General features: G+C 43.3%; 1 protein-coding gene across 1 annotated transcript in view; it reads right to left on the bottom strand.

The window, feature by feature from the left end:
* LOC126194152 (chitinase-like protein Idgf4) overlaps positions 1 to 20,938 on the bottom strand; it is a 51,485-nt gene that overhangs the window by 13,790 nt on the left and 16,757 nt on the right. The window contains exons 2-4 of the mRNA XM_049932743.1: positions 9,178 to 9,416; positions 4,112 to 4,244; positions 946 to 1,118 (exon numbers count right to left, since the gene is read on the bottom strand). Coding sequence (XP_049788700.1) covers positions 946 to 1,118; positions 4,112 to 4,244; positions 9,178 to 9,416 — 545 coding nt within the window. The remainder of the gene's footprint in view (positions 1 to 945; positions 1,119 to 4,111; positions 4,245 to 9,177; positions 9,417 to 20,938) is intronic.

Here is a 20,938-nt window from a genome sequence, read left to right on the forward strand (position 1 = left end):
CTAATCTAATTCCCTCAGCATCACCCGACTTAATTTGACTACATTCCATTATCCTCGTTTTGCTTTTGTTGATGTTCATCTTATATCCTCCTTTCAAGACACTGTCCATTCCGTTCAACTGCTCTTCCAAGTCCTTTGCTGTCTCTGACAGAATTACAATGTCATCGGCGAACCACAAAGTTTTTATTTCTTCTCCATGAATTTTAATACCTACTCCGAACTTTTCTTTTGTTTCCTTCACTGCTTGCTCAATATACGATTGAATAACATCGGGGAGAGGCTACAACCCTGTCTCACTCCCTTCCCAACCAGTGCTTCCCTTTCATGTCCCTCGACTCTTATAACTGCCATCTGGTTTCTGTACAAATTGTAAATAGCCTTTCGCTCGCTGTATTTTACCCCTGCCACCTTTAGAATTTGAAAGAGAGTATTCCAGTCAACATTGTAAAAGCTTTGTCTAAGTCTACAAATGCTAGAAACGTAGGTTTGCCTTTCCTTAATCTTTCTTGTAAGATAAATCACAGGGTCAGTATTGCCAACATTTCTACGGAATCCAAACTGATCTTCCCCGAGGTCGGCTTCTATCAGTTTTTCCATTCGTCTGTAAATAATTCGCGTTAGTATTTTGCAGCTGTGACTTATTAAAATGATAGTTCGGTAATTTTCACATCTGTCAACACCTGCTTTCTTTGGGATTGGAATTATTATATTCTTATCTTTATAATATAAATAAAAAAATCTGTATTTTTAGTAATATACTAAAATACCTACTCCTTTGGGTGTTATCACGTGTTTCAGTATTTTGAAACATTTTTACAATTTGACCGATGTCCGTGATTTAAGTATCAGGGTAGATGCATCTCCCCTCTAATGAGACCGTTAAAAACACAATATAATTCAAAATTCCTAATTATGGCATCTAAAAAGAAAGCGCCTAGTACTCACCGACTGGTTGATGTATGGGATGACGCTGAGAGTCAGGAGGGCATTTTCGTTCCTCAGCGACGTCCTCAGTTCGCGGATGAGGGCCGAGAACTGGCTCTTGTGCTCGTCTGCTTTCTCGTCCGTGTGGCTGTGGGCCGCGCCGACCACCTTCTTGATCCCGTGCCATATGGAGCCTGATAACGACAAAACATGTGTAGAAATACTGGCAAGAGTATATATATATATTTTGTAGCGGGAGGGTTACTCAACGGTACAACTGGTTAAATGCAGCCCACAACGAAATCCTTCCTTGCCCCAACCTCTTCATTTAAGAGTACTGCGTGCACCCTACTTCCTGAGTTATTTGTTCGATGTATTCGAATCTCTCTTTCCCTCTACAGCTTCCTCCAGTACTATGGATGTCTCAGCACATGCCGTATCATCATGTCCCTTCTTCTTGGCCGCGCGGGGTAGCCGTGCGGTCTTCGGCGTATTGTCACGGTTTGCGCGGCTCCCCCGTCGGAGGTTCGAGTGCTCCCTCGGGCATGGGTGTTGTCCTTAGCTTAAGTTAGTTCAACTTAGATTAAGAAGTGCGTAAGCCTAGGGACCGATGACCTGAGCAGTTTGGTGCCATAGTCCTTACCACAAATATCCGTTTCCTCCTTCTTGTTTATGTATCCCTCATATTATTTTCCTCGCCGATTCAGTGGGGAATTGCCTCATTTCTTATCTTATCGGCCCACCTAACTTTCAACATCCTTCTATAGCACCACACGTTAAATGCTTCCAATTCTCTTATTTTCTTGTTTCCTCACAGTCTGTGATTCACTATCATGCAATGCTGTGCTGCAGACGTGCATCCTCAGAATTCTCTTTCTCAAATTAAGGTATCGTTTAATACTAGCAGACTTCTTTTGGCCAGGAATGCACTCTTCGCCTGCGCTAGTATGTTTTTTATGCCCTCTTTGCATCGACCGTCATGTGTTATTTTGATTCCGAGGTAACAGAATTCCTCCACTTCGCCTTCTTCGCGGTCCCCAGTTTGTATGGTAAATTTTTCACTAACCTCTGCTAGCTCTCATTACTTTTGTCTTTCATCCGTTTACTCTCAGTTCTTGTTTTCTGCTCAGTAGACTGTTCATTCCATTTGTGTGTCTGTAATTCTCCTTCGCTTTCCTTGAGTATAGCACTTTCATCAGCAGTCTTATCACTGATATCTTTTTACCCTTAATTTGAGTCAATTCCTGAACCCATCTTTTATTTCTGCCATTGTTTCTTCGACAGAAAGAACAGTAGGAGAAAAAGACTTCAAACTTCTGACATTCCACTCTCCGACTCGTATAATATTATTCTTCCTTTGCTTATTCATTCTTTTTGTCTTGGTCACCTTCTTGACAGTCCCCTCCCGGAAATCCGGATGGAGAAATAATTCGGAATCTTTTGCCAATGAATAGGTCTTCCTGTTACAGGTCACATGTGCAACTTAAGTGTATCTAACGCTGTGGTTTCCCCTTCCTTTTTGAAGACACAAAAACAATTTCCGAGTCTGTCATTGCTTCTTCTTATAGTGTGAGGGCATTCTAATTTCGTCTGTCTCTCCATTTATTAGTTTACTAACGGACGACTTGATCTTAATATCTGAATTTCTATGCTTTCTTTAACAAAATTCTTTGATTGTTCAAAGAAAAGCATTTTTAATGTTTGAATGTGACTTTTTTGCATTTGTTTGTTTGTTTCTGTACCATCCTGCTTAGAGACTAATTAAATCACTGCGGTGTTTTACTCAGAAGATTGTATGGAAAATGAAGAACAGGATAGTGAGAGTGGCAGCTGAGAAACTTCTCGTAGAGAAGCAACCGCTTCAATAGTGGCCGGTTACCTGTGGACAGTGTGACGCATGCTCCCAGCGACTTCATCTCGTCATTGTTTCGCTCGTGACACAGGAAAAAAAAGGTACCAGAAATTTTATGTGTTTTTCGTAGAAAATACGTTTCAAAGTAAACTGTTAGAAACTAGAGTCAGTAATTCCTACATCTGTTTCCGTGTTAACAATTATCCGCGTTTACACTGTCTGTCGATGCCTCACTGTACTGAGTTAATGCCACATCTGAATAATACTCCGAAAATCAGGCGATCGGAAAGTCTTCCATAGAGAAATCAGCACCAACATTCTCTTCAACCATTTATTGACTTCCCTTCTTTAATTTTGCAATAATATCAACTTTTCCATGTACATTATATCTTTTGCATAATTATAAAAGTCTACATATATTATTGTCAATTTTTTGTTTTTCAGTCAAATTGTGATTTAACATCAACATGTTTTTTCCATTAAATTATAATATATGTTTCATTTGAAGATAATTTATTACGATGTACCAAAATAGTGGAATTTTAACTTATTCTTTGTTCAAAGCCTTTACAATATCAAGTTGGACACTCTTGCCTACAAGATATGCAGCTTTCGACAATCTTACAAAAGTGAAATACAAGTGGGAAATTGTTTTTTTTCCCAGTCCTCTAAAAGCAAAAATCGGAATAAAAACAATCAGAGTAGAACGTAAGTACACCTAACGAGCAGTTTATCGTAAATACACAACTCGCGAAGTGTAGCGGCTAAACGAAATTGTTATTCTACACAGAGCAGCTGCAACATCCAGTTTGCTGTCGATGTTTTAACGATGTACTTACTTAGTGCTCAAATGTGTATTACATCAACTGAAGATGGGTAAAAGCCCGAAACGTGTATTGCAATAAATAAAAATACATAAAAATGACTGATTGCTGTATATGTTAAAATAGAATAAAAAATTAAAGTTCTTGGGTAAGAAATCCTTAAACTAATTGCCAATATTTATTTTATGGGGTAAGGCAGCAGTCCGAGGTATAATTCTGTGCCCTGGTCCACGGCCTTATACCCAGAAAACTAATATTTAAAATTACGCAAGTACAGTTCGTGAAGGTCTGCACCCTATGATTAAATACTTAAACTGTTCATTAAGTATCGCATGCGCATCTCTCTTACGTAAATTGCTGTGCATTAACTGTGGTATGTATGGCTTTGTGTGTTAAAGGAACGTTATCATCTAGGCTAATTTCCAGGAGTTTCATACAGTCCTTCTAATTGAGAAATTTTTACATGCATCTGTTGTGCCAACGTGTGAATATTGTAATTTTTGCCACTCACCAAGAGTGCCGCGGTCCTTCTTTGCTTTGTTCTTGGGGAACTCCCAGGCGATGTCAATGCCATCAAATCCGTGTTGCTTCAGTAGGCTCTTTGCCGAACTTACGAAAGTCGTTCGGTGTTCATCACTTTCAAGCTGTAAAAGAAGACAACATATTTCTCACTACCGTACTCTATTACATGTCCTCATCATTAAAAAAACAATTGTAACGTAAAATAAATTATGATTCTATAGTTTAGGTAGCACTTGCATTTATAACCTACATTCAGTCTTTTATTTTCACAGTCCTTCGTTAAGTGATTCGTATTTTATTTTCAGTAATAATAGCAACTCTATAGCCTTTATGAAAGTTTATTTTGTGACACTATCCATGGTACGTTGAAAGCATGGAGGTCAGTTGCTTGGTCTCGCAATATGCCACTGATCCTTAGTCGCTGTACCAAGAACGATACTTAGTAGCTCACACAAAGAGAAAAGATCTGGTGACATGGAGGCCAGTGAAAACATTATGAGTGTGACAAAAAGAAATAGATCTGAAGGATTGTAGCGTCTCCTTAAAGAAAACGAGAACGAAGTAGATTGCAAATTAAGAAAAAGTAAAACATCAGTAGACGGCATGAAGAAGGAAATAAGTATCCCTGAGTAAAAACTGTTGCTACTGACAGGGACTTGTGAATATCGAAATATGCACGACTGGTTAATTTTCTTTCGAATTTTCAGGGATTCCTAATGTCTGGGGGGAGTTTTCTAAGTACAAAACGCAACTCCGGTTACTAGAACAGAATAACAAATCTAAAGGTAAATTATTTAGCTATCACATTGTGGTTGTATAAATCGTAGTCTTTTGAAAGGTGATTTTTATTGACTCTCATGTGTGTCAGAATATTAAAAATTTGAAAAGGTTTCGTAAAGGTGTAAAGTTAGCTTATTTATGTGATATTTTTTCCTGGCTTTTGCAAGACAAATTTTTATTATCTTTTGGTGAATTACATCACGAGAGAATCAACTTCGTACACTACTAGGTGTAAATTGTTCGCGTTTTTAGATAGCGAACATGAATATGGACCAATATGAAATCGCTGCTTCATAAGGTGCGGGTCTCCCGCATCGTCCCCTACGCTCTTTTACGGTGTGTGGGACATCATCATCATCATAAAAATGCTTATAAAAGCAAATCTTGCATAAGTATCACACACCATTACAACAAGTGAGCTAATAGGCTATTGTAAAACATTGCTTTGCCACCGGTCATCCTAATGAATATAACAACGCAGAATGGACTTCTATCTACTGGGACAGTGCTATTAACGAGGAGTTGAGATTAAAGTTAGCAAGTAACCTTGTAATGCAGATGCAGTTGTTTGCTTAAATTCTGCTTGGAATGCTGCACTCTCCTTGGTCAGAAAACAGAGGAACAGAGAGAACGTCATTTGTACGTAATTGATATTCAATATCGATGAATTCTGACGTTGGTTGCGTGGTGGCGCTAAGGAAAATGACAAGCTGTGTACCTTCGAATTATCGGCGATTGTCGAAGAAGTCACCAGGCTTCAATCCCGAGAGTTGATTGAATATTTTATTCGCCGAGAGAGACTTAAATTTTACGTTTTCCATAAATTTCAAAGTAAAAAATATTGATGAGCTCTAAAGCGTATCTCATCATTTCTTAATGGCGTGTTCTGTAAAATTAACCCTTCATCTTTTCGTAACCGCAAACTGGAGCGGAGCATATGCTTTTCTACTGAGGAACCCTATTTTTGACAATTTTCTGCGTACATTTACGTAGGTCTTTGCTAGAAGAAACCGTAACGGTGGGTAAGCAATGATGGGTTAAACACATGAGAGGGACCACAATTCGAGTTACGCGGAACGGTTTGGGTCCGATCCTCTTGAGAGAAGGCAGAGAAGTACAATGTTATTACCATACAGAACACTCTGTCTGATCTCCCTGGACAATCATTCCTCCCTGTACTGACAGATATAGGTGGTTTCTGTTCATGGCGTATGCTTTGTTCATAATATAGCATGTACTGTGCTTTGCACAAACTTACTAGTGGCTCGTCTGCCACGAAATGTAGCCTGTCGTCGGTGGAGCTGTTAAAAATAAAGATCGTTTATCACTTACTAAACGTTTTCACGTAAATATGACTTGGAACAACCAAAGAAATCTCATTTATAATACCAGAATCAATTGCAGTACTAGTGTTTTTTATGGATTTTGTAGAGTTTACACTCGACTACACTGCCTCTTAACTCAGGTTGGTACAAACAAGTTTTGCGCAGAAAGTAAAGGGGAGGTAACTCTTCGCGCTATGTCGTGCTCGAGAGTAACAAAAGAATGACACATGACTCAATGAGAGCCATGTGGTGTTATGTAGTGACCTGCCTGTGTTGCGGATCGTCTGTCAACGTCGTTACTTGCAAGGCCAGAGGCGAATGCTCAAGTACTTAATGACGGGTAGCGCCCACGTGTGCTATTAAAGTCAATGGGCCCAATGGACGACTGCTGCGCTGTGTCTGATATTTAGAGGTCATTTCAACTGTGTGGAGTCCACAGGAACATTCAAATTATGGCAGTCATATTCTGTACCAGATCATTGTATGGATTATTGTTTGCAGGTTTCGCCTTGTAGTTTACACCATCTCACCATCTATAAAAATACTACCAAAAACAGTTATAATCTGCAATGTTGCAACAGTCATTTACGCTGCTGGTGGTTACTTCTGCGTCGCTTCCTTGCCCTTGTCCTGTTCTAGCTTTTTCGGATGTCCATCTGTACAGAGCTCATATGGATAGGACGCTATATCGTACACATTGCTGGTACATAGCTCAAGAAGTACACAGCAGTACCACGAGACTCTGCCACCACACACACACACACACACACACACACACACACACACACACACACACACACACACACACACATCACTTGCCATGTGCCGCCTAAGTTCGGAGTAGCAGCCTCTCGCCGAAAGGGACTATCTTCTGCTTCAGCAAAATGTTCGTCAGCAAATCATATCCATCCGCTGATAGTGTTGCCACATGCCACAGAGATGGCTCTCAATTGGGAACTACTTTGATTCCACAGAATACGGACACAGGTTGAGATCACTCGCCCAACAGGGACACGCGTTAGTTGCGCCACATCTCTGTGACAGATTACACTATGGACCACTGTTTTGGCAGCCTCATTCTGAGACTCCTACAGTCCCATCTCTTCTACAGACAGTTACAAAGTTCTACAGTGACTAATGTTTCGACTTGGGAGTCTTTATTTAAGGGAGCAATGGTAACAGTTAACATCATATGCCTGCAAATTACTTTCAGCCATAGTGACTAAATCACGGGCTGCCAAGTGACAGCACAGTTATTAACGTTCAGTCATTTTAGGTATAGGACTCAAATGCTAAGCATACAATTAGTAAGAAAGTTAAGTACATTTACCGTAAATATTCAGTGTTAAGAAATGAAACTTATGATTTTAAATTGTGTTGCCACATTTATGTTCTAATGCCACCCAATTTTTGCAGTGTATGTTTAGATTTTTGTTAGCATGTATAGACTGCCACATTATAGAGAAAAATAGTAGAAATTTGATTCTTTGCCACTGTAGATTTTTGGGCTGAATTGATGGTAATACTCAGTTAGAACATCGCGACGTACATCTACATCTGTACTTCACATGCCACCCAATGATGGGTGGTGGAGAGTACTTCGTGCACCACTTACAAATGGTGCGTGGGAAGAATGGTTGTTGGCAGACAGCTCGAATCTTTCCAATTTTACCTTCAAGGTGATTTAGAAAGCTGGTGGTAGTTTGTGTTCCAAAAATGAACAGCATAGAGACAGAAGTGATGACACTTTTTGTAGGTGCTGCCCATCATTTTGCAGGACAATGCTCAAGCACGTACAGTGCAAGCTGTTATTGATTTGTTTGACTGATGGGGCTGCTAAGTGCTACACCAGCTACTGCACTCCCCTGACTTAAGCCCTCGTGAGTTCAACTCGATTTCTAAACTGAAGGAAACACTTCAAGGCATTCGCTTCAGAACTGCTGCAGATTCGTCGGGCAATAGACCGCGTTCCCGCGCCCGGGTTCCCGTGTTCGATTCCCGGCGGGGTCAGGGATTTTCTCTGCCTCGTGATGACTGGGTGTTGTGTGATGTCCTTAGGTTGGTTAGGTTTAAGTAGTTCTAAGTTCTAGGGGACTGATGACCATAGATGTTAAGTCCCATAGTGCTCAGAGCCATTTGAACCAATAGACCGCGCCGCTCGAACTGTCAACACAACTGGCACTGCGAAGAGTATCCTACGACTTCCACATCGCTGGCAACGGATTATACACAATGCTGGTGACTACTTTGAAGGTCAGTAAAACTTTGAAACACGTATCTATTTTGTACGAGCTCTAAATAAATAGTTTCCGCTATTAAAGTTCGAACCCTCGTATTTTTTTGAATTTATTGGATTTCGGGAAGTGCCCACACAGTCAGCGCATTAATGGAATGTCAATCACGACGATACGAAAGTTAGGATAATAAAATACCCAGTCCATGAGCGGAGACAATCTTCGACTTGACCGGATATCAAATGGTTCAAATGGCTCTGAGCACTATGGGACTTAACATCTGTGGTCATCAGTCCCCTAGAACTTAGAACCACTTAAACCTAACTAACCTAAGGACATCACACACATCCATGCCCGAGGCAGGATTCGAACCTGCGACCGTAGCGGTCACGCGGTTCCAGACTGAAGCGCCTAGAACCGCACGGCCACACCGGCCGGCTGACCGGATATCAAACCCGGGTTTGGCTTATTGCTAGCTATTTCCACTAATCTCAAAATAATTTACCACACGATATGCACAGCGAGACAGCTGCTTCAAAAGTGAGGTCAAATGTGACAAACTTGGCCAGTACGTGTGTGCGGTTGTTTGACACAGTCGTGGATATGAAGCATCGAACATGACAAACAAGTTTGATAGTTACCAAGGGTTTTTAGTGTAACGCTTTGTTAATGCTTGTACGCAGCAATGTGTGAAAGCGCTCCGCGCGCCAACTGACCAGCTCGAAGAACTTCTCCCTGCTGTCGGTGTCCGCGGCGCCGCCGCCGATCGACAGCAGGATCTTGAGGCTGGGGAAGCGCCTCTTGAGCGCCACGATGTTGGTGTACGTGGTGTGCTCGTCTTCGCTCGGCGGCACCGCCTTGTACGTCTCCGTGTTGATGGTGGCGTAGCCCACGACCAGGTGCGTGCAGTACGAGAAGCTGGGCTCGATCTGCGACAGCAGAATGCGGCTCGACTCTGCAACAGACGTCGCCTGCGTATGAGCGCACCGAATACACGCTAGTTGACACACGAGCGACGTACTTCAGTTTATACACTCCTGGAAATGGAAAAAAGAACACATTGACACCGGTGTGTCAGACCCACCATACTTGCTCCGGACACTGCGAGAGGGCTGTACAAGCAATGATCACACGCACGGCACAGCGGACACACCAGGAACCGCGGTGTTGGCCGTCGAATGGCGCTAGCTGCGCAGCATTTGTGCACCGCCGCCGTCAGTGTCAGCCAGTTTGCCGTGGCATACGGAGCTCCATCGCAGTCTTTAACACTGGTAGCATGCCGCGACAACGTGGACGTGAACCGTATGTGCAGTTGACGGACTTTGAGCGAGGGCGTATAGTGGGCATGCGGGAGGCCGGGTGGACGTACCGCCGAATTGCTCAACACGTGGGGCGTGAGGTCTCCACAGTACATCGATGTTGTCGCCAGTGGTCGGCGGAAGGTGTACGTGCTCGTCGACCTGGGACCGGACCGCAGCGACGCACGGATGCACGCCAAGACCGTAGGATCCTACGCAGTGCCGTAGGGGACCGCACCGCCACTTCCCAGCAAATTAGGGACACTGTTGCTCCTGGGGTATCGGCGAGGACCATTCGCAACCGTCTCCATGAAGCTGGGCTACGGTCCCGCACACCGTTAGGCCGTCTTCCGCTCACGCCCCAACATCGTGCAGCCCGCCTCCAGTGGTGTCGCGACAGGCGTGAATGGAGGGACGAATGGAGACGTGTCGTCTTCAGCGATGAGAGTCGCTTCTGCCTTGGTGCCAATGATGGTCGTATGCGTGTTTGGCGCCGTGCAGGTGAGCGCCACAATCAGGACTGCATACGACCGAGGCACACAGGGCCAACACCCGGCATCATGGTGTGGGGAGCGATCTCCTACACTGGCCGTACACCACTGGTGATCGTCGAGGGGACACTGAATAGTGCACGGTACATCCAAACCGTCATCGAACCCATCGTTCTACCATTCCTAGACCGGCAAGGGAACTTGCTGTTCCAACAGGACAATGCACGTCCGCATGTATCCCGTGCCACCCAACGAGCTCTAGAAGGTGTAAGTCAACTACCCTGGCCAGCAAGATCTCCGGATCTGTCCCCCATTGAGCATGTTTGGGACTGGATGAAGCGTCGTCTCACGCGGTCTGCACGTCCAGCACGAACGCTGGTCCAACTGAGGCGCCAGGTGGAAATGGCATGGCAAGCCGTTCCACAGGACTACATCCAGCATCTCTACGATCGTCTCCATGGGAGAATAGCAGCTTGAATTGCTGCGAAAGGTGGATATACACTGTACTAGTGCCGACATTGTGCATGCTCTGTTGCCTGTGTCTATGTGCCTGTGGTTCTGTCAGTGTGATCATGTGATGTATCTGACCCCAGGAATGTGTCAATAAAGTTTCCCCTTCCTGGGACAATGAATTCACAGTGTTCTTATTTCAATTTCCAGGAGTGTACATCTCATCAGTTTAGTTCTGCTACTGGGCCAGTCACGTGAGGTGTCGGTCCTCAGAGGTCTTATTACGTAATTAGTTTATCCATAGTACGTATTTGTGATAAACGTGTCAACAGAACAAACATAGGAACAACAACACACACACACACACACACACACACACACACACACACAGGGCTGTGGTCATGTGTGTGTGACTTGCGCCTATCTGTGACTCAGCATCTCCGCAATATGATGAATAGCAGTCTATCCTTTTCATATATATAATGTTGTTACGGGTATAAGTACATGTACGTAAATAATTGGTACCTTAATACAGTCAATCCCACAAGAAGGTGTACGCCACAATTTTAGATGTAATGTCCGCCGCGACATCCCTGTTAGTGGTCTCGAATCTGTACTCAGTGCGCTTTTGCACAGTGTTTGTACATAAAGTGTGAGATTTAAATGTTTTGTTTCATCGGTTGCAGTTTCAAACGATTGCAAAATTGGTGAGTGCTGACAAAATGTGCTCTGAGCACTATGGGACTTAGCATCTATGGTCATCAGTCCCCTAGAACTACTTAAACCTAACTAACCTAAGGACATCACACAACACCCAGTCATCAGGAGGCAGAGAAAATCCCTGACCCCGCCGGGAATCGAACCCGGGAACCCGGGCGCGGGAAGCGAGAACGCTACCGCACGACCACGAGCTGCGGACATCAAAAATTCCTTCTGAGGTCCGTTAAGAAGGTATTTGTTTCGAACGAGGCAAGCTGGGTGCCTCAAGAGGATAATGATCCAAAACATCGCAGCCGTCTCTGTGCAGCGTGGAAACAAGACAATGGGACGTCCACGATGGATTTGCCTGCAATGTCTCCGGATGGAAATCCGATCGAAAATGTTTGGTCGTATATTAAGATGAAACTTAAAGGAGAGCCAGTATATACTTTGAAGCAGATGTATAAAACCAGGACGATATAGAGATCTCGTGAAAAGCGTGCCAAAAATGTTCCAAGCTGTAACCGATCATGGCAGCGACTGGATTAGCTACTAGGTAATTGTGCAATTAGTAACAACATCTATTTTCATGTAAACGTATATTTATAACACTGTCTTTTTTTGATACAGATAACGGCGTACACTTTCTTGTGGAACTGACAGTATATACCGAATTCAGAGTGTTTGTTGTAATTTTCTCTACATCTAACAGTCTCCCCACAAACACAGAACATAATTTGCTGCATGATGTTTTCTGCACGGTCGTAACGGTGCATTAAATGGGCTAGACCTCTCAGTGTAGACTATTCGTTTTTCGTCCACATATTCACACTCAGTACCTGACCTTCTGCCCTGGTGAAAATAAATGGCTTGCTTGTGACACCCAAATTGGATGTACTAAGCAACCTACAAACATATTTCTACACACACTGTAGAGACGTTTTGGTGAGCTGCTTTGGGTTGGGTGTCAATGGACACTGGCCAGCTGTTCTTATTGCTGCCCAATGTATAAATATACTCCTTTTGAAGGGTTTAACCTAGAGTAGAATAATTTTTCTCGGCTAGTGTGTGTACGTACGTAGTGGTGTGCATCTGTAGATTTTCCTATACACACACTGATCGACTGTCGACGGTAGGGTCTTTCCGATCCAAAATGTTCACCTTCTATATACAGATACAGACCAAGTATGACCCAACAAAACATCGAAAAGAAAGTAAATTGCATTTAATTACTAGACATCTTAAATATCTAACTTCAGGCATTATTACGAGGGTAATTTCATTACCCAAGAAAACTTTTATAATAGAAAATTTTGTTGAAGCAAGTCACTGTTGGTAAGCACCATTCCAATAATGCTTTTGTTGAATATATGATGGGCATACAATGGTTTTTGATTGCCACCCCGAAAGGCCAATAACAAGTGAGCGTATGAGACGGTTAAAAAAATACTAGTTGGATGTTATTAAATATTTTCATGTGAAATGATGAAAACTTGCACAAATTGCAACCGAACTGGGTGAAGACTCTCAAACCTCACTGAAGATCGTTCGTTAATGTTGTTAACGAAATAAATGTGGTCACAGCAGCGCTGTCAACATAGCCGAATGAAGGCACCACACTAGAAGTCGTAGAATAAGTTCATGGTATGGAAAAAAGAAAGACTGCAGACTGCTGCACTTCCGCCAGTAATCAAACGGGAGCTATTCGTGACAAGTTTACAGGGGAGCAAATATTCAAAGAAGCTGCAATTGCCTCATACAGAATTGTATCCCAGAACTCTTTAAAAAGAGGATAGGCTTCGTCGAAGACTCACACTTTAAGAGATGGTCACGAATGCCTACTAATTGATGAAACATCTGTAATCAGGTCTTCGTTGATTAGCATCCTGCTGACGATACAATACCCGCGTAGATCGCACCTTCAGCTTCTTTCATTCAAATTACGTTGCTTGTTTCGGCGTACACTAATCATCAGATAAAAAATAGACGTTCGTCACGAGTTGGGTTCAGATACCTGTTTGGCTATACCGATTTTGATTTTTTATGGTTTTCCTAAACTGATTGAGACAAATGGTTGCTTGAAACGGACACAGCTAACTTCTTTTCCCGTCTGACGGAAGGAAGGAAGGCTACTTTTTCACGTCCAGCCGACATCGATGACATAAGAGACGGAGCACACGCTTGGAATGTGTGAAGGGCAAGGAAATCGACGGTGCGCTTTCAAAGGAACCATCCCGGCATTGCTGGAGCGATTTAGAAAAATTATGGAAAATCTCAGGATGGCTCGACAAGGATTCGAACTATCGTCCTCCCGAATGCGAGTCCAGTGTGCTCACCAGTGTGCTACCTCGCTCGGCCTTGCCATCCGTCTCTAGCAGAACCGTCGGCGATAGGACAATAAACTCGTCAATTTCTCTTTCTTTTATTTAGTTAATACTGAGTAATGAGTTATAAATGCCTTAACAATAAAACATGATGTCTGAAAATGAGCGTCAAAAATGGAAATAATAAAAAAAAGGTCTTGATCTTGTGATTTATTGTAACAGCTATTGAAACAACAACTTATAGTATTTAGTGTTTCATCAATATTTTCGTTGGTGGAACTGCAATTGTTCCAGCTTCTTAACGTGACTCGTGACTTGTAGCTTATTCTTCTTCTTCTTCTTCTTCGCGGATGGATCACTTAGGACCACGCGTAATCAACATTTGTTGGCCTTCCTTTTTGCCCAGTATTCCTTCATAAACAACGAATGGGCTAGCTTTCGTTGCGTAGATCATGTATGTCGGTTAGTTTTTCTCTCTTCTTTCTCAAAACCCCGTGTCTTTGCGATTTTTCTGATTTCATTTATATCATGTAGATTTGGAGACCCTAATTCTCTCAGGTCTTTTTCCGTCTGTTTGTACCAGTTCGGTCTTGTAGTTTTGTTCTTTATAAATGTATGGATTTTGTGCGTTAACCTGTTTGAGTCCATTCTTTCTAAGTGCCCCATGAATTGGGTTGTAGCTTATATTATTTATTGTTTCGTCAACTCGGTTAAGTGAGTCTATTTCATTGATGGAACTGCAATTATTCCAGCTTCTTAACGCGGCTCATGACTTGTGTAATTGTTTTGAGGGTATTAAATCACACTATACACTGAAAAATTAACAATACTACAGAAGCAGACAATATAGCTACTGTGCAGTTAGGGTAAGGCTGATGTAATGGAACGGCAGTGGCTGTACAAACTGCAATGACATTCTAGCTTATCTTTCCACGACCTGCATTGTGCACCTGCAAAGTATCCTGCACGCCTCCTACCAGCAACGACAGAACAACACGTTCTCGTCATGATAGGCTGGCTGCCTTTCACAATTGCTCCTCGTTTTCCTCAGCTGCTACACAGGCCAGGCATTCCGTTCCCCTCTCATATGGAATAATAAGCGCCACTCTCGGCCTCCCACTGGAGCCGCCTCCACCTATTAGGCGCTACACTTCTCAGAACTCCTACTTCTCTGAAGCTGCCCTTCACCAGCGACGCGACTGCTGTTCTTCAGTGCGAGGTCACGCAGTGACGTACGTTTTTCTTACTTGCTAGAGAGAACGAGTGCCGTGTGACCTGGGAGCAAGGCTGTAAATCTGTATTCATGTCGAATGTCACTCTAAATCCTGTCCGGCCACGCGGACACTAATTTTGGGGAATTGCAGCATTCAGGAATGTGGGTCATTGTGGCAGAGGGACCTGATGAATTTGCAGTCACCGCAAAGCGGGATCCTGCGCACCTTAGCCGTTGCCAACAGGCATACACGCCGAGTTTACACTCATAGACCACACTCTTGCGATGTAATAAAAATAAATCTGAAAATTTCAATCTGGAAGTCAGGGAACTAAGACATTTGTTATTATTCCAATGCGCTGGCATTTCAGAAAAACACCGGCCTGCACAGTAGCGAAATTCTTTAGGAATACGAAATCTCAGACGAAACTCATACAACTGCGCTACTACCCAAGACAATTTTACAACTCTTTTACACTGAGCCATAATTATCAGGGCCATGGCTCCATGAAGCTCCGCCAACAGAAAGCAACCGAGCGAGGTGGCGCAGTGGTTAGCACACTGGACTCGCATTCGGGAGGACGACGGTTCAATCCCGTCTCCGGCCATCCTGATTTAGGTTTTCCGTGATTTCCCTAAATCGCTTCAGGCAAATGCCGGGATGGTTCCTTTGAAAGGGCACGGCCGATTTCCTTCCCCATCCTTCCCTCGCCCGAGCTTGCGCTCCGTCTCTAATGACCTCGTTGTCGACGGGACGTTAAACACTAATCTCCTCCTCCTCCTCCTCCTCCAACAGAAAGCAGACATTCGAGATCCGGCTAATACGTTACGGTTATCACAACTCATTGGCTAGTATTAAGTTCCATCCAAATGTACGAAGGAACGTCAAACAGTAAGACACTCCCCTGTAACTCGGTACTAGCATCAGAGATAGAAGCCTAGATCCTTTACAGTAAAAACACGCCTAATATTTGTTCCCTATTGATTCAAGTAATTTTATTACCCGTAAGTGTAACGAAGAATGTGAAAGAATAATATTGATTACCACTGGACAATCTGAAGCATATCTTACGGCTATAAAGTCCAGGTGTCCACTTAAGAGACTTCTAGGTCCATCATACGAGGCGTGTTTTTGAAGTAATTACCGTTTTGAAATTAAAAACAGACGCGCTAAGATATCTCAATAATTGTATTTTTACATGAAAGCCTGTACCTTAATCTACTTTTCTACATAATTTCTGTCAATGTTGAGGCACTTGTCATAACGTTGTACCAGTTTTTGAATACCCTCCTCATAGAAGTCTGCCGCCTGACTTGTTAACCACTGCATCACCACTGTTTTGACTTCGTCTGTAGTTCCAAACACGTACGCCTGGGACGCTGCTGAAATAGGTGTGCACCTTAGGTGTATAGTGTAATAGGGACTTGACTTTCGTAATGTTGCAAGACGACCCTAGATAAATTCTACTACACTCGTACGGAAATAAAGACGGATAACTAAATAGCAAAAATTTTAACAACTTGAACAACTTTTTGCGAGGTCAGCTGTCACCGACGGCGCCGGCGCCAAACGCCGCCACTGTCCCTAATCGTAAACTCGACTGCGTAAACTAGATACCCAGCGGCGCGAGACATTTTCTGTCGTTTTATCTATCTTTATACCTTCCACCATTATGACAGGTGAACAAAGCGGACACCGGGAAATGCAGACAATGCAACGAACCGTCAATTTCTCACCACAGTTGGCAGCAGCTGCGGCTTGGCGCCGGTCACAAATGTTCCCAAGGTCGTCAACCTCAAGCTGGAAACAATACCTTGGCCCCCTTGGCTCCGAGCTGGTCACTCCTAGCGCTCCACTCCGCAGGACTAGTGTAGAATGTTCGCTCTGTTTATCTGAGCCAAGCGAAACCACAGAGTAACTGTATTCCGTTTGAATTCTTACTTCCGTTTATCTTTGTATCTCTGTCGTACTAATAATAAACGCACAGCAGTGCGAATGTCAGCGGGACGTGTTGTGTGTCTTGTTGCATTCATTCACGGTACTGTTGAAAACAGTTGTAAGGAAGCTGTGGTTATGCTCATAGTGAATTCTTGGACGTTTACGCTCAGTTACTGCGTTTCTGACTTGACATGACCCTCGATAATTACCTTTCACAAAGAATTGTTATATACAGCGCCATTACATGTAACTACCTCACCTTAGGTTGTGATCAAATTGAACTCAGTCTACGACGTACATGAATTGTTAGGCTCTGAAAACGTACAAAACATAACAGAAAACTTTAATGTGACAGGATTTCCCCTTGTAGGATTCGACCTTTCAAAAAAACACATTTGGGTGCAATATATGTAATACGCGAACCAATATAAATATAACGAAAAGTAAACAATAGGGGATACGCCAGTGACTGCAAGATATAAGCATACTAATTCACCTTTTGATGACAAATGGCTGGATTCTGATTCAAAGAAATGTACTGCCCGCGGTACCGGATGCACTGCACGTCGACTTACTTGTGACGCTGAAAATCACAGCTGGTCAAAAGAATTATCTACCGAGCTACTGTCTCAAGATGTCTGGAGAGGGAAGTACAGTTATACAGGATCATACGCATAGCACACGTGTTTCAGGCTTATGAAGGCCTGGGCGCTGTATTATAAGGAGGGTAGAAGAAAATTACAGACCAATATCATTCGTTTGCTACAGAATTCTTTAATATAATTTGAGTTACAATGTAATAAATTACCTTCAGACGGGAATAATCGCTCGCGTGAAACTCGGCTTGCCCTCTTGTCACATGATATCCTGCGAACCATGGATGAAGGCAACAGGCAGGTTCCATATTTCCGGAAAGCTAGGTGTGTAGTGTCGTTCGACTAGTTGCGATTTTACCTCTCCTCAAATGATGGAGGAAGTCGAGAACACAGACGGCCCAATGAGGCGTTTAAACAGCAGTGTGCGGAGGGTTAGCTAAGGCTGGAGGTGGTTCTGTGTTGTTCTGGACGTATTCCTACTATCATGACTTGGGCCCACTCACTGTCAGCATGTACCAGGACATTTATTTCAACATTCTTTGTGATCAGTTGTTGTCCTTTTCTCTGCATCTTTAAAATAAATATACGCTGGACACTCCCGTCTTCCAAGTAGACAACAGCCAGCTTCACATCGCTGCACGCATGGTGTCCTGGTTTGACGAATACTCGGGCATCTTATCGCTCCTCGACAGGCCCGTTAAATTTTCCGATTTTAATTCCACATTTGTAAGCTTAGAGAAAGCTATTGACAATATAAACTGGAATTCTGAAGGCTGAAGGGAGGGAAAAGCTACTTACAACTTGTACCGATACCAGAAGGCGTTTATAGGATTCTAGGGGGATGAAAGACAAGCAGTAGTTGAGAAGGGAGTTATTGAGTCCATACCTTCAGCAGGCAATAAAGAAAACCAAAGAAAAATTTGGCGTAGGAATTATTCAGGGAGAAGAAATAAAACTTTGAGGTTTGCCGATGGCATTGTAATTCTGTCAGAGACAGACACAGAACAGAGTCAGACTTGTAAGAGAAGCTGATGGAATGGACAATTTAGTGAATGGGAAGAAAGGGTACTGGAACGCAGCTCGAATTAAATCAGATGGTGCTGAGGGAATCAGGTCAGGAAACGAGACACTAAAGTAGTAGATAGTTTTGCTATTTGGGTCGTACAACAACTGATGATGTTCGAAGTAGAGAGGATATAAAATGTAGGCTGGCAATGGGAAAGAAAATGCTTCAGAAGAAGAGAAATTTGTTAACATCGAACATAGATTTAACTGCTAGGAAATCTTTTTTGACGATATTTGTCTAGTGCGTAGTCTTGTGCGGAAGTAGTGCACATATTGAATGAAATGTAGGGCTATGGAAGAGTACTGAAGATTTAATCGGTACATCATGTAACCAATGTGGAAGTACTACATAGAACTGGGGAGAAAAGAAATTTATGGCATACCTTGATTAAAAGAAGGAATCGGTTGATAGGCCTCGTTTTGAGACATCAAAAAATCGCCAGTTTAATATGAGAGAAGTGTGGGGGGGGGGGGGGGGGGGTAAAAATCGTAGAGGGAGACCATGAGACGAATACATCTATATCTACATGGATACTCGGCAAATCACATTTAAGTGCCTGGCAGTAACCAGTTTCAAAAGGAGGTAGATTGCACTAGTTATTCGGAGAAGAAGAGGTTTGCACAGGATAGAGTAGCATGGAGAGCTGCATCAAACCAATCTTCGGATTGAAGACCACAACAACAATCCGACAGCAAATTTCTGAGAACAGCGGGTGAAACGTAGCAGTCAGTATTCCCGAAATTTCGCAGCTCTACAGTCTACGGCAAGGGTTCCCAACAAAATTTTCTCGAGGACCCCCTCATCGAACATGATTGGTACCTTGTCGTATTACAGTATCAAGTACCCAAAAAATCCAAATTAAAAGTCTTTTGATACGTTTTCTATTTTTGGTACTAGGAAAAACATTGACATATTCATTATTGAAAAAATTTTGAGCGGCCATAACAAAAATCTGTTATCATACGAAATATATTTAATATATTTTTTTTTATTCTAATAGTATCTTGCGGACCCCTCTGGCATAGCTCGTGGACCTCTGCGGGTCCGCTCGACCACCTGTTGGGAAGCACTGGTCTACGGGATCAGGTCATTAATGACCTGGGTACGACGTATCTAAAGGAACTTGTGGATTTTCTTCCTAGCCGCACTGGGGCTGTTATCAAGGCTGCAGGCAGTGATAGCGTGATGTCTCCTGGGGGTGAGCAAATTTTTGTCCAGCATACTTAGCTCATACAGTACTTACACACCTCCGTAATGATAGACTCGACTTAAAAGTGAAATGCTCAGCAGACGAAATACTAAAACAGTTACAGTAAGTTTGTATTCCTGGTGTCGCAGTCCTACTATGTTAACGAAGGAATACAGTGCAATATTTGTACTAACTTCCACATTCTAATCACATTATAGGAATTGTGAGAAGTCTCGACTTCTTGCTGTTTCAATGGAATACTACACTACTGGCCTTTAAAATTGCTGCGCCAAGAAGAAATGCAGATGATAAACGGGTATTCATTGGACAAATACATTATACTAGAACTGACATGTGATTACATTTTCACGCAATTTGGGTGCATAAATCCTGAGAAATCAGTACCCAGAACAACCACCTCTGGCCGTAATAACGGCCTTGATACGCCTCGCCATTGACTCAAACACAGCTTGGATGGCGTGTACAGGTACAACTGCCCATGCAGCTTCAACACGATACCACAGTTCATCAAGATCAGTGACTGGCGTATTATGACGAGCCAGTTGCTCGGCCACCATTGACCAGACGTTTTCAGATGGTGAGAGATCTGGAGAATGTGCTGGCCAGGGCAGCAGTCGAACATTTTCTGTATCCAGAAAGGCCCGTGCAGGACCTGCAACATGCGGTCGTGCATTATCCTGCTGAAATGTAGGGTTTCGCAGGGATCTAATGAAGGGTAGACCCACGGGTCGTAACACATCTGAAATGTAACGTCCAATGTTCAAAGTGCCGTCAATACCAATAAAAGGTGACGGAGACGTGTAACCAATGGCACCCCATACCATCACGCCGGGTGATACGCCAGTATGGCGATGAAGAATATACGCTTCCAATGTGCGTTCACCGCGAGGTCGCCAAACACGGATGCAACCATCATGATGCTGTAAACAGAACCTGGATTTATCCGAAAAAATGACGTTTTGCCATTCGTGCACCCAGGTTCGTCGTTGAGTACACCATCGCAGACGCTCCTGTCTGTGATGCAGCGTCAAGGGTAACCGCAGCCATGGTCTCCGAGCTGATAGTCCATGCTGCTGCAAACGTCGTCGAACTATTCGTGCAGATGGCTGTTGTCTTGCAAACGTCCCCATCTATTGACTCAGGGATCGAGACGTGGCTGCGCGATCCGTTACAGCCATGCGGATAAGATGC

Source organism: Schistocerca nitens, chromosome 1 (assembly GCF_023898315.1).
Source record: "Schistocerca nitens isolate TAMUIC-IGC-003100 chromosome 1, iqSchNite1.1, whole genome shotgun sequence".
NCBI classification, from domain to species: Eukaryota; Metazoa; Arthropoda; class Insecta; order Orthoptera; family Acrididae; genus Schistocerca; species Schistocerca nitens.